Source organism: Colobus angolensis, unplaced genomic scaffold (assembly GCF_000951035.1).
Source record: "Colobus angolensis palliatus isolate OR3802 unplaced genomic scaffold, Cang.pa_1.0 Scaffold65, whole genome shotgun sequence".
In the NCBI taxonomy this organism is placed as follows: domain Eukaryota; kingdom Metazoa; phylum Chordata; class Mammalia; order Primates; family Cercopithecidae; genus Colobus; species Colobus angolensis.
In genome coordinates this window covers 1,392,298-1,407,763 of record NW_012120154.1, presented here as the reverse complement: position 1 = coordinate 1,407,763, position 15,466 = coordinate 1,392,298, and the positions used below count along the sequence as shown (strand labels likewise).

The following is a 15,466-nucleotide window of genomic DNA, read 5'->3' as shown; positions in this document are numbered from 1 at the left end:
AAAAAAAAAAAAAAAGGAGTGTTATCAGAAATATACACAGAATTCTTAAAACTCAACAATAAAAACAAACAACCTGAATTAAGAATGGGCCTAAAACCTTAACATACACCTCATTAAAGAAGATATACAGGCTGGGCGCAGTGGCTCATCCCAGCACTTTGGGAGGCCAAGACAGGTGGAACACGAGGTCAGGAGATCAAGACCATCCTGGCTAAGACAGTGAAACCCCATCTCTACTAAAAAGTACAAAAAAATTGGCTGGGTGTAGGGTGCCTGTAGTCCCAGCTACTTGGGAAGCTGAGGCAGGAGAATGGCATGAACCCAGGAGGCAGAGCTTGCAGTGAGCCAAGATCACGCCACTGCACTCCAGCCTGGGCAACAGAGTGAGATTCCATCTCAAAAAACAAACAAACAAACAAAACACATATACAGATGGCAAGTAAGCATATGAAAGATCCTCCACATCATACGTCATTAAGGACATGCACACTAAAATAACAATAAGAGATACTATATACATACCTATTAGGATGACCAAAATTCAGAACACTGACAACACCAAATGCTGGTAAAGACGTAAAGCATTAGGAACTCTCATTATTGCTGGTGGGAATGCAAAATGGGGCTGCCACTTTAAAAGACAATTTGGCAGTTTCTTATAAAACAAAACACTCTTGCCATACGATTGAGTACATCAGGTTCCTTGGTAATTACTCAAAGGAGTTGAAAATTTTTGTCCACATAAAAAACTTCATACAGTTGTTTATTTGTAATTGCCAAAACTTGGAAGCAATCAAGGTGACATTCAGTAGCTGAATGGATAAATATACTGTGATTCATCCCTACAATGGGCTACTATTAAGTGCTAAAAGGAAATGAGGCTGGGCGCAATGGCTCATGCCTATAATACCAACACTTCGGGACGCCAAGGTAGGAGGATTGCTTGAGGCCACAAATTCAAGACCAGCCTGGGCAATGTAGTGAGACTCTGTCTCCACAAAAAATTTTAAAATGAGCTGGGCGTGATGGTGTGCACCTACAGTCCCAGCTACTCTGGAAGCTGATTCTCCTCTGAGAGGGTCGCTTAAGCCCAGGAGTTCAAGGCTTCAGTGACCTCTGATAATGCCACTGCACTCCAGCCCAGTGACAGAAGCCTACTTGAAAGGGTACATGTTGAATGATTCCAACTAAATGACATTTTGGAAAAGGAAAAATTATGTAGTCAGTAAAAAGATCAATGGTTGCAGGGGCTGGAGGACGGAGGAAAAAACAGGCAGAGCACAGAAAATTTTTAGGGCAGTGAAACTACTCTGCGTGATATTATAATGATGAGTACACGTAATTGTACATTTGTCTAAACCTATCAAATGCACAACACCAAGAGTACACCTTAAAGTAAGCTATGGACTTTGGATGAAAATGATATGTAACTGTATATTCATCGATGGTAGCAAATGTACCACTTTGGTTGAGGATGTTTATGATGGGGGAGGCTATGCATGTACAGGGGAAGAAGGTATTTGGGAACACAGTATTTTCCTCTCAATCTTGCTGTGAATCTGAAACTGCTCTAAAAAACAAAGTATATTTAAAAAAATTTTTTTAATAAAAAGGCTAAATTTCTGAATTCTTGTCCCAGGATACTGACCAGAATTAGTTCAATCTCAGCCCCTTCCATCCTGCTGTATGTAATTGCTTAAATGTTTGGTCAAAGCTGGAAACATGACACATGCTGACAGGATGGAGTAAAGGAGTGAACAGAATGATCAGGATGAGGATAGCATCCTTAATTCTTTCATTCAACAATATACTGTAGTTGTTGAGAACATGTATTCTGGAGCCAAAATGCTTAGATTGCAATCTTGACTCTACCACTAACTAGCTGTGTGAAGAGTTATTCAACCTCTTTGCACCTTGGTTTCCTCATCAGCAAAAAGGAGCCAACAACATTTCCCATCTCAAAGGGCTGTTGTGAAGATTAAATGAATTCATGCATGCCAAGTGTTGAGAATACCACTTGTTACAAAGTGTAGTAAACATGCTTGCTAATAAAAGAGCCCAAAAGTTAGCAAATATAGAATGAATTTATTTTTAAACACTACGTTAGTTACATTTTCAAACAATATGCTCAATATGTCCTTCTATAGCCTAGACACTGTTTCCTGTGAAGTACCTTTAACTTTAAAGCAATGTATCCAACTGGTGATTCTTTTAGAACTACAGTAAGTACAACACAGAATGTCACCAAAGTCTGGAAACACATGGAAAATCATGAATTAATTTTTTCAGATTAACAATTAGACTCACTGCTTAAATTCAGAGATATATCACCTGAAAAGTTATCTAGAGATTAAAGAAAAATATGTTGAGAAATGATTTGAAAAAGTCACTTACTATTCTCTGATGTTTCCCAATTTTTCTGATTTGTTTTCCCAATGTTTTTCCTACTAGTATAACTATTATTAATTACTGAGCATGTACCATGTGACAGGCACTGCTGAAGATACTGGAGATGGGGCATGGACAAAGCGGACATAAAAGGTAAAATGTCCCTGCCTTCGTGAAATTCACACTTTAATAGGGATAGACAATAAACACATCCTAAAATAGAATATACACTATGTCAGATGAAAAGCACTATGGGGAAAAATGAAACAGAAGGTGGCCAGGGCATGTCAGTGCAACGAGGAGGCCGGGCTGTTTTTTATAACTAGGGTAGAATTAGAAGGCCTCTAATAAGACTTTCTGAGAAAGCCATGCAGGTTTCTGGAAAACAGCATTCCAGGCAAAGGGAACAGCAAGTGTAAAGACCGAATAAGAGAGCCAAGAAAGCCTTTTTTTTCTATAATATCTTCTTTTGTCTTCATCTTTCTTGATAACCTGTAACTGGGGCAGGCTCCAGATACAGATTACTTGGACCAAATAATTTCTCTTTCATTCACTTCTCAGTACAGACTTGACACTGCCTTCTTTCTTCTCCAAGTGAACAAAATCATTTTTATCTAGCAGTTTTTCTTTCTTGACTTCCATTTGATAAAAATTTCCTGTCTACTCTGTGCAGGCCTGACAGTGAAAGGATGATTAACATATGGTACATGCCCTTACAATCTAGTTAAAATGAGACGTATAAAATCAATAAAATATACCATAAAAAGCACTGCTTTGATATTATGAATAAAGTACTGCAGGAATTAATTCTGCCCAATGAGGGAAAGAGTAGTTGGGGATAGAGGGAAAAAGGATTCTGAGCTAGGATTTGGAGACTAAGTAGGAGTTCAAAACATGGACAGAGATAAAAGAATATTTCAAGGGGAAAGACAAATCTTAAGTATAAGCACAGAAATGTGTAAGGAAACAATATATTAGGAATGACTGTTAATGCAATGTGCTACACTGAAGACTAGGGAAGTAAGAGCAGAAAAGTAGATTGGAAACATGTTAAGGGGCCTGACTTTATCCTGAGAGCAGTGGTTTGCAAACTATTTTGACTGTATACCCAGCAGTAACAAATTGTTATGCAAGTATATATCCTCAATGAATGTACATTTATTTAAGTACGAGTGAAATTATGGCAAGAGTTACTCTTCTAGTATATCACATTCATTAGAAAACACACAAAGAGGGCTGGGCACGGTGGCTCACACCTGTAATCCCAGCACTTTGGGAGGCTGAGGCAGGTGAATCACTAGGTCAGGAGCTCAAGACCAGCCTGCCCAAGATGGTGAAACCCTGTCTCTACTAAAAATACAAAAATTAGCAGGGCATGGTAGCAGGTGCCTGTAGTCCCAGCTACTCGGGAGGCTGAGGCAGGAGAATCACTTGAACCTGGGGGCAGAGGTTGCAGTGAGCCGAGATAGCACCACTGCACTCCAGCCTGGGTGAACAGAGTGAGACTCGATCTCAAAGAAAAAATACACAAAGAGAAATACATAAAAGATAGTATTTTCCCCTAATGGAATCTTTTTCATTAATTTGTATTAGTGAATAATGTGTACAATGCTATCAATCAATTGCTAATGTACCTTCCATAATCAACAAATGAATGCACTATGCTTCTGTTGACATTTCAGTTCTAACTTGCATTTTTCTTGCTCTCTTGGTGGTAATAAATCATCAAGAGTATTCATAAAGTCTAGCATAGTGTACTTGTACTTGCTTTGGTGCTAAGATCAACTGTTAGAGAATCTGAAAGATCTTTATGATAGTCAACTTAAACACATCCATGTATACCTTATCTTATACATATAAAAGGTACAAATGTATAAAAAGACAACTTTCTTTCATGATAAAAACACTCAACAACTAGGAATAGAAGAGAACTTCCTCACCCTGATAAAGACCATCTATGAAAAAACCCATAGCTAACATACTTGATGACAGGAAGCTTTCCTCCAAAGAGCAGGAACAAGACGGGATGTCTGCTCTCAACACTTCTTTCTAGCCAAGGAATCTAGATTGGAGAGGAAGAAGTGAAACTATTTGTACACGACGGGATCTAGTAGACAGATTAACATAGAAAAATCAGTTAATCAGGTGTATTTCTATACACCAGCCATGAACAATCTGAAAATGAAATTAAGAAGACAATTCCAGCCTGAGTCCCAGCTACTCTGGAGGCTGAGGCAGGAGAATGGTGTGAACCCAGGAGGCGGAGCTTGCAGTAAGCCAAGATGGTGCCACCGCACTCCAGCCTGGGCAACACAGCGAGACTCCACCTCAAAAAAAAAAAAAAAAAAAAAGACAATTCCATTTACCAGAGCTTTAAAAAGATTAAAATGCTTAGAAATAACTTTCAGAAATGCAAGAACTTCTGAAATTAACTGGAAAATAATCTTTAAAATGAAAAAAACTTAAGAAATGCAAGACTTGTACACCAAAACCTACACAGCACTGTTGAAAGAAGTGAAAAAATATCTAAATAAAAAGAAAGACATCCTGTGTACAAAGATTGGAGAAATTAGTATTGTTAAAATGACAATATACCCCAAATTGATCCACAGATTCAATGTAAGCCCATCAAAATTCCAGCAAAATTCTAGCCATCTTTTTTTTTTCCCCCCGAGACAGGGTCTCACTCTGTTGCCCAGGCTGGAGTGCAGTGGTGTGATCTTGGCTCATTGCAACTTTCACCTCCTAGGTTCAAGCAATTCTCATGCCTCAGCCTCCCGGGTAGCTGGGATTACAAGTGTGTGGCACCATACCTGGCTAATGTTTTGGCACTTTTAGTAAAGATGGGGTTTCACCATGTTGGCCAGGCTGGTCTTGACCTCCTGGCCTCAAGTGATCTGCCTGCCTCCACCTCCCAAAATGTTGGGAATATAGGTATGAGTCACCACACCTGGCCCTAGCCATCTTTTTAACAGAAATTCATAAGCTGATGTTAAACTTCAAATGAAAATGCAAGAGACTCGGAATAGAAAAAAAAAAAAAAAAGCTTATAAAAGAACAATGTTGGAGAACTCACACTCCTTAATTTCAAAACTTACTACAAAGCTACTGTGATCAAAACAGTATGGTACTGGCATAAGGCCTGACATATAGATCAATGAAACAACTGGGAGTACAGAAATAAGCTCGTACATCTTATTTGGTTGGTTGATTTTTGCGAGGATGCCAATATAACTCAATAGGGAAAAAAAGGTCTTTTTGATAAATGGTAGCAGGGCATCTTCATGAAAAAGAATGAAGTTAAACTTCACAGCATATACACAAATTAATTCAAAGAGGACCCAGGACCTGAATGTACAAGCTAAAACTATAAATCTCTTGGAAAAGATAGGTATAAATCTTCATGATCTTGGATTAGACAATGGAGCCCATAGTTTCTTATATATGACCCCTAAAGCACAAGTAACCAAGGGAAAAAATAGATACATTGCACTTCAAACTTTAAAAATTTTGTGCATCAAAAGACACCTCCAACAAAATTAAAGGAATCTACAGAATCAGAGAAGATACTTGCATATCACCTCTCTGATAAGGGTCTTGTATCCAGAATATATAAAGAACTTTTAATACTCAAAAAGTTGTTTTAAAAAGTTAATAATGGGCAAAGGATTTGAACAGACGTTATACCAGAGAAGACATACAAATTGCCAACGATGACATGAAAAGATGTTCAACATCATTAGTCTTTAGGGAAATGTAAATCAAAACCACAATGAAATACCACTTCACAACCAGTAGGATAGCTATAATCAACAACAAAAACGATAATAACAAGTGTTGGCAAGAATACAGAGAAACTGGGACATTTTTAAACTGCCAGTGGAGATGTAAAATGGATACAGCCACTATGGAAAAATTTAGCAGCTCCTCAAAAAGCTAAACACTGAATTACCATATGATTCAACAATTCCACTCCTAAGTATACACCCAAATAAACTGAAAGCCAGAACTTGAATTGATACTTACACTCCCATGTTCAGTGGAACACTATTCACAATAGGTAAAAGAAACAACCCAAGAGTCTATCAACAGATGAGTAAATTTTTAAAATGTGTAATGTACATACAATAGAATATTATTCAGACATAAAAGGAATAAAGTTCTGATACATCCTACAACATGACCACCCTGAGGATATTATAGTAACTGAAATAAGTCAGACACAAAAGAACAAATACTGTATGATTCCACTTACATGAGATACCTAGAACAGGAAAATTTAGAGAGACAGATAGGGCCTTGGTGGAATGGCAATGGGGAGCTATTGCTTAATGGTTATGGGGTTTCTGTTTGGGGTGATGAAACAGTTTTACCAAGAGTGGTGATGGCTGCACAACATTGTGAATGTAATTAATGCAACTGAATTGTATACTTACAAAGGCAAATTTTATGTTATAGTTACAATTTTGAAAAATTATACTGTGATATACCAAAATCCACATAACTGTACACCTTAAATGGGTGAATTGTATGGCATGTGAATTATATCTCAATAAAGTTTTTAAAAAAAAAAGATAAGAAAAAACTAAACTCTCAAGCTATGAAAGGACATGGAGGAATCTTAAATGCATATTGCCAAGTGAAAGAAACCAGTCTGAAAAAGCTACATACTTTAAGATTCCAACTCTATGACATCTGAAAAGACAAAACTATAGAGATGATAAAAAGACCAGTGGATGCCCGGGATTCAAGGGGAGAGGAAAAGGATGAAAAGGTGGAGCACAGGACATATGTACTCTGTATGATAGTGGAATGGTGGACACATGACACCATGCATTTTTCAAAACTCATAGAACTGTGGAACACAAAGAGTAAATCCTAATGTAAGATATGAACTTTCGTTAACAATAATGTATCAGCATTTGCTTATAAGTTGTAACAAATGAACCACACTAATGCAAGATGTTATTAGGAGAAATTGTGTCCGAGTGGGGAAGGGTAAGTGGGAACTCTGCGTAACTTTCTGTATAATTTTTCTGTAAACCTAAAACTGCCCTTAAAAAAAGGTCTATTTTTTAAATGCATGCTTCCCAGAGAGAATGCTCTGAATTTTATCCTCTTCTCATGATTCATAAGACTATTCACTTTAAACACAAATTATAATTTTACAGTAGCAGGAGAGGAAGCGCTGAGCCTTTTGCCACTGTAGAATATCAGGCACTACTGAATCATCTCAGGATCCTATCCTTTCCCTACTGCACCTCCTCTTCCACCCCCGAAAGAATTATTTTATGATCTAAATTTTTGTATTCATTTAACTGCTTCCATCTAGATAGTCTTTGAAGATTCCAGCCTGTGGAAATATTTCCTCAATTTATGACTAAATTCCAGTTTAATTATAATTATGAATTATAGTGACATTATTACACCAAATTGCCATGCCTCCTGTTTTATTCACTTTATTCATTTTCTATGAGGTATCATTTTATCAGAAACCTAAGTGTGTTCACCTTTTTTTTTCCTTTTGAAAAAAGTATTGTTCTCTAAGGCACTGAAGACTCAATACAGAGGATTAAATTGGAAACTATAACTGTCCCAGAGGAAAGATAGCTAGTACATTTAAGTACAACTCTTCCCCACCTCCTGATATAAAATGATCCCCCAAACCTCCTAATCTTTATTGGCACATGCTATAAACTTTTGTTTTAAACTTTAGAGATCGGGGTCTCGCTATGTTGCCCAGGCTGGAGTACAGTGGCTATTCACAGGTGCAATCTTTCCTCATTACAGCATCAAATGCCTGGGCTCATGTGATCCTCCCACCTCAGTCTCCCAAGCACCAGGATTGCAGGTGCACACTACCACACCCAGCTTACATAAACTTCTTTAACCATTACCTTGGTCTTTTCCAGCTTCATCTATGTGCTGAAAATCTTTTAGTGTTTGAAGGTTATAGAACCCCTCTCTGCAATGCTGAACAACTTTTTTTGATCCATTCTTGATGAGATAATCCATTAGGGTAAGGGATTTATACACGTGGCGCCAGTTCTTCCCATGGTCATTGAGTCTGTGCCATAGCATATTCATAATCTCTGAGAGAGAAATTGTGTTGAAAGTCAAGTCACTGATATCTAGCATCAGAGAACTAGAGGGACCCCAAGGGTCATTAGAAGTTGCCTCCCTGACTTTTATTTCAGCATCTGAGTAATTTTTCACAAAGTTTTTCACTTGTCTCCTGAACGCCATAAGTAATACAAGTTCCAAGGTGAGATGGAGGATGAAAGCAATGGAATAACAGTTTATGTCACTGGTTTATAAAACTCTTGACAGGTAATTGGTCCCCAGTTCTGCTGCTCCCAAATACAAATAATTAATCTCTACGTCGATAAAGTATCAATTTCCTGCAAGGAAAGCACAAAAAAATTAAAATTGAACTTTTTTTTAAGTCTATAGAAGACTAAATCAGTCTGCAAATCTAGGTTTTGTTTCCAAATCAGCCCCTCACTTACAGCAGCCAGAATCGAGGGTACCATATAACTGTTCCTAGGATAAGCACCGGAAAATCCCTCATGAGAAATTGACCTATATTATTTAAAGAAATATAGGTTGTCTTTCTAGTCATAGAAGTTCCTGCAGAAAATATCATTCAACCTCTTTGGCCAGAAATATAATGGCTACAAAGCATTACACGGACAGTAGACAAGTCAACATTTTAAAAAACAGAACTTGCACTCTGACATTTCTTTCTTTCTTTCTTTTTTTTTTTTTCAGAGACAGGGTATTGCCCTGTTTCCCAGGCCTAAGTACAGTGGTGCAATTATAGCTCACTGCAGCCTCAAACTCCTAGGTTCATGCAGTTCTCTGGTTTTAGCCTCCCAAGGTGTGTGCCTTGCTTTTTTTTTTTTTTTTTTGAGACGGAGTATCCCTCTGTTGCCCAGGCTGGAGTGCAGTGACGCGATCTTTGCTCACTGCAACCTCTGCCTCCTGGGTTCAAGCAATTCTCCTGCCTCAGGCTCCTGAGCAGCTGGGATTACAAGTGCACACCACCACACCTGGCTAATTTTTGTATTTTTAGTAGAGACAGGGTTTCACCATGTTGGTCAGGCTGGTCTCGAACTCCTGACCTCGTGATCCTTCCACGTCAGCCTCCCAAAGTGCTGGGTTTACAGCCGTGAGCCACTGCGCCCAGCCTGCCTGGCTAATTTTTAAATGTTTTGTAGAGATGGGGGTCTCCATATGTTTCACAGGATGGTCAAAAATTTCTGGCCTCAAGTGATCCTCCCACTTTAGCCTCATGAAATGCTAGGATGTCAGGCATCTCTTAAGATATACTGTCATGTATAAAAACATTATGTTCTGAGAATAACTAAAATGGGGGTAAAATTGAGTCTTAGAATCACCCACTGACCCTATGACTGTATTGTTTTTAGAACTACAAGTCCTGAGAATCAGATCTAAATACAGTCTGCTTTCCTGCTAAACCTAAAAGAAAGGAGGATCAGCTATGAAGACAAACAGCTGCACATCAGTGAACCCCACAGCTAACTCATGGTACCCTAAAACCACTATTGTAGTCTAGATAAGCCTGGTAAATTAGAGGGAAAGGTTAAATTACTTTATTTGTTCACCTTTGGAAAAAGAAGCATGAGTTTAGGATTAAACAGTGTCAATAGTAAGACTCAAATAATACAAGGATTTCTCTAAATCCTGCAGTGATCAGCCTGTGTCTATCAGGTCTCAAAACACGGACACACAGAGAGGCCCATATACTGAAACTTACAAAGGATATGCAGCCCCCAAACTCTACACAATGCTTGTGAATGATCAGTTCAGTTTAAAGGAAACCATTCCCTTTCTTGTTTTCATTATTTTGTATTAAGGAGGGTCAGTTAGTTTGCAATTTCCCTAGTGATTCACCACTGCCGGCTGCCAAGACGGTGTATCACATTGATTTCGAGCCCTGATGAACATCCAGATCCAACGAAACATAGAAGATCTATAATCAGATTTTACTAGAGAAACTGCACACATACAAAAGAAAAAAATGTTAAAATCCATAACAAATGTGTTCACTGCTTTTAGTTTTGCTTCCCTTCCTTGACCTTCTCAGATAACTAGCTCAGGCTTGATTAATTTCTGTATGTGTATTAAAGGAAGACATACATTTTTAGAAGCATCCTAAATAAACTATCCCTTCTTTTTTAAAAAAATAAGAGAAGATAACCTCTTTTTGGTAAAAATACAACACACTGTTAACTAAGCAAGACAGAAAATGTACCTGTATAAGTGGTTGGGCGTGGTGGCTCACACCTATAATCCTAGCACTTTGGGAGGCCGCTGCGGGCAGATCACCTGAGCTCAGGAGTTCAACACCAGCCTGGGCAACATGGGGAAACCCTATCTCTACTAAAAACACACAAAATTAGCTGGGCTTGATGGGCACACACCTGTAATCCCAGCTACTTGGGAGGCTGAGGCATGAGAATCGTTTGAACCTGGGAGGCAGAGGTTGCAGTGAGCTGAGATTACGCCACTGCACTCTAACCTGGGAGATAGAGTGAGACTCTGTCTCAAAAATAAATAAATAAGTAAATATGAAAACGTATTAAATATCTGTTTAATTAAGATTTCTTGGCCAGGCGCAGTGGCTCACGCCTGTAATCCCAGCACTTTAGGAGGCAGAGGCGGGTGGATCATGAGGTCAGGAGATCTAGACCATCCTGGCTAACAAGGCAAAACCCCATCTCTACTAAAAATACAAAAAATTAGCCGGGCATGGTGGCGGGCACCTGTAGTCCTAGCTACTCGGGAGGCTGAGGCAGGAGAATGGCGTGAATCCAGGAGGCGGAGCTTGCAGTGAGCCGAGACTGTGCCACTGCACTCCAGCCTGGGCGATAGAGCGAGACTCTGTCTCAAAAAAAAAAAGAAAAAAAAAGATTTCTCAGAAAGACACTATCATTAACCCTAGGAAGAAAAAGAGAAGTTGTATTTCTACAACTTTCTGATTTTCTCTTTTTTGTACTTCAAACACAGTCATTTTTGACTCCTTCCTGCAGTGAAAACCTGATTTATACTATTTCAGTAAGCTATTAAAATTTTCAATCATGAGGGTTTTCTTTTTTTATTGTCCTTTTTTTCCCCTCTACCAAACTCACTCAAGGCAGAGATGCACTATGACATTGGCTTAGAGCAACAAATATTGATCTGTTTCTTCACGAGTCTATTTTCTTTTAAAGCCTTGTTAGAATCACAACTTGCTGGAATTGAACAACAAATGTTAAATTTTATTTTCTTTTTTGGATAGCTACCTATCTATATTTTGGAAGGACAATCGTAATTTTTAGGTTTTTCTACATTCTCTAAGCTGTATTTTAAACTTTTAAAAACCGTTTTCTTAAATGAATTTTCTAACCCAGAAAAATATCAAAATAATAGCCTTCTAATCCAATAGAGTAGTTTAAAATGAATTTACATGACACCATTTCAGAAATAAATACAACCCCAACCATTAGAAAAATCACAAGGAAAAAAGTCTAGAGAAGTGAATTCATATCACTTACTAATGTATAATGACTTGAACTTTACCTTGTGATATGAACATAGAATATGTAAGATACCATTCTACTACTGCTGTCTTTTCAGACTGTCACGGAGCTCAATTAATTGGTGTTAGTTGTAAATTATATGTTGGTTTATTATGTGTTTTAGACATCTGACTACATGAAAATGCTGTTTACACATACCATCAAATAACTGTGAGACTGTTATCACTATAGTGATGTGACAAAAATTGACATGAGACAAAATTAGTGCCCAAGAGGGTAAATTTCCACGTTTGAATGTTGGTTGTCTGGCTACCCAACTCGCTATAATATTTAGAAATAGAGGGAAGAAGTTAGGTATTTCATGTCACAAATCTGAGAGATCTTCACTGACCTCACTAACTACTTAGGTCTCCCCAGCACCTGGTTAATTTCCTTCACTGCACTTATAACAATCTGTACTGACTTATTTGTTATTTGCTCAGTGCCTTTCTTCACCACCAAACTAGAAGCTCCTCGGAGCAGGTACCCTGACTGTCTTATTTACCACTGTAATCCTATCCCTAACAGCTAATTAGCAACAGTAGGTACTCAAGAAACATGTGTTGTGCAAATGACACAATGATTGATTGACACAATACCTTGGGATAAACCTGCACTGATTCTATAGCTTTATAATTACAATCACTTTTTTTTTTTTTTTTTGAGATAAAGCCTCACTATGTAGCCCAGGCAGCTTGCAAACTCCTGGGTTCAAGCAGTCCTCCTGCCTCAGCCTCCCAAGTAGCTGGGACTACAGGTGCATACCACCAAGCCTAACTAATCTAAAAAAAAAAAAAATTTTTTTTTTTGAGATGGGGTCTTGCTGTGTCACCCAGGCTGGAGTGAAGTGGCACGATCTTGGCTCATTGCAACCTCCACCTCCCAGGTTCAAGCGATTCTCCTGCCTCAGCCTCCCAAGTAGCTGGGACTATAGCCACGAGCCACCAAGCCCAGCTAATTTTTCGTAATTTTAGTAGAGACGGGGTTTCACCATATTGTCCAGAGTGGTCTCGAACTCCTGACCTCAAGTGATCTGCCCGCCTCAGCCTCCCAAAGTGCTGGGATTACAGGCGTGAGCCACCGCGCTTGGCCTTAAAAAAAGATTTTTTTTTTAGACACGGGTTCTTACTAGCTGCCCAGATGGTCACAAACTCCTATAAAGCATGGCATTTAACAAATAAAATCTAGCTCTTGTAATTGTCAAGTAAAATTCTATAGTTTTGAGCAAATATTTTCAAATCATCAACAGATATTTCTTGAGTACCTACCATTTGTATGGCTTTGTGGAGAAACATAAAACATGAACCTCACACTAAAACTTACCATTCAGTTAAGGAGCTTTCTCTCCTAAATAATTCCCAGCAAAACAAATGATTACATTGAAAAGGTCTTTCAGTTTTCTTTTTAGATCTGCCCACTTTCACAATGCTGTTTCCTTCTCCCCATTTCATCTGAATCCTAACAGGAAACGATTTATCAGGTGGCATTAAACTATCAATCCACGATCTTTTATCCAAATCCTTTGAGGCCAGATGAGTTGTGGAAATTCTCTTTTGGGTGCGGTGGGGGGGTGGAATTTTCAAGAATAGTGCCATATCTATACCATATATTACATGATACCCACAGTAAGGTGTGGGGCTGCTCTGAACAATTAAACACATTAACATGTCTGCAATAAAAACATGTAAATATTTGGAATAAAGACTACAAATGGGCCGGGTACGGTGGCTCACGCCTGTAATCCCAGCACTTTGAGGGGCCGAGGCAGGTGGATCACGAGATCAGGAGATCGAGACCATCCTGGCTAACAAGGTGAAACCCCGTCTCTACTAAAAATACAAAAAATTAGTCAGGCGTGGTGGCGGGCGCCTGTAGTCCTAGCTACTCGGGAGGCTGAGGCAGGAGAATGGCGTGAACCCGTGAGGCGAAGCTTCCAGTGAGCCGAGATCGCGCCACTGCACTCCAGCCTGGGCGACAGAGCAAGACTCCGTCACAGAAAAACAAATAAACAAAAAAGACTACAATGGCCTCAGGCCAAGTTTTACCACCAAATGAGTTGGAGGGAAAATTGGTTTCCAAAAATTTTTTGATTTCAGGATTGAGAATAAGGAACAGAGGAGCTAAACTGACTTTATCCAAATACTTGGGACAATAATGACAATAGCATCTAAGAGGCTGAGTGCCCGGAGCCATCTCTGAAAAGATGCATTTAAGGTGGAACTATGAAGAAAGAACAGCTCTTGTGTTTGTACAGGTTCTGCCTATAGACGTGAGTTTGGTTCGGAAGGAAATGAGCTCCGGTCAAGAATGCTACAGGAGAATGGTTATGGAGACTACCACGCCATTAGAAGGTGTTACTGTTTTCATGAAAAGAATACTGTCAGAGGCAGAAAATCTAATCTTTTTGAGCCCCAAGTGTGTGTTCATTAATTTATTCAACTAATAATCTTCCAGAGCTTACCATGTGGCAGGCTCCATTCTAGGAAATGGAGAAAGAGGTACACAAGACACACCTCACCCCCTGGAGTAAACAGCTACTCTTCACTGAACGCTCACATGCCTCATCTCTCTCCTTTAATTAGGATTCAAAGCCATGATCTGAGGTCCTGCTTTGCCATTTCCTAAGACTTAACAACTTCCCTGAGTCTCGGTACCCTCATCCACAACACAAAGAATAATCGCCAGACAGGGCCGTGGGGGAGGAAGAAAGGAGATGCTTTGGAAAGAATTTTGAAAATGGCGGGTGGAGGCTGAGCAAGAATCAACTTTCTGTGGGCAAGGCCTTTCCTCGGCATCCTCGTCTTCATTCATCCAACCCCCATTTCAGATGATGGCTGTGTACCAGATGAGCCAGGTGTTGGGCGCTCAGTCACACAGAGAATCAGACCAGCAATTACCCTCGGAGAACCAGCAATGCACTGTGGAGGGGAAGGCTGGACCTCAGGGAAGCTCCTAGAAGGCGGGAGGGACGTGATGGCGTCACGCCACAGGGATTTCGCCTCCTGCGGATGGTAACTGCCTCTTCACCCTCCCGCCCCAATCTGGACTCCGACGGTGCCAGCAGGAAACGGGAGGTGGGATGGCAGCCGATGTTTCCAGACCCGCCTGGAGTCCCATCACCACTCCCAAGCGGAGGCTGTTACCTGAGAGGAAAGCCCGCCGCCGCCCAGGGACCAAACCTCCTCGCCCCAGGATATTCCAGCTACTCCAGCCAAGCCCAAGGGCCTAGGCCGGTCCCCACTTCCGCTTCCTCACTTCCTGCCCTGGTGCAGTTCCTCTCAGGGCCTCAAGCAAGGTGGTCGCAAAAACCGGAGCTGAAGGGTACCAAGGGGAATGAAGGCAAGTGTTTTCGTTTCACAGTCTGCCGGGCTATGACACTGCCCTAATCCTTCTTTCAAGAAATGAATGTTTGCAAGTGTGTTAATACTGTCGTTTTAACTGACTAGAAATACCACCAGCACGTGATTGCCACCTCAAAGGACAGAGAATGTAAT

General features: G+C 39.8%; 1 protein-coding gene across 1 annotated transcript in view; it reads right to left on the bottom strand.

Moving 5' to 3' along the window:
* ENTHD1 (ENTH domain containing 1) overlaps positions 1 to 15,217 on the bottom strand; it is a 142,236-nt gene extending 127,019 nt beyond the window's left edge. Inside the window, exons 1-2 of the mRNA XM_011964184.1 lie at positions 15,116 to 15,217; positions 8,286 to 8,789 (exon numbers count right to left, since the gene is read on the bottom strand). Of these exons, the coding sequence (XP_011819574.1) occupies positions 8,286 to 8,634 (349 nt within the window). The 5' untranslated portion in view covers positions 8,635 to 8,789; positions 15,116 to 15,217. The remainder of the gene's footprint in view (positions 1 to 8,285; positions 8,790 to 15,115) is intronic.
* Positions 15,218 to 15,466: the final 249 nt, after the last annotated feature.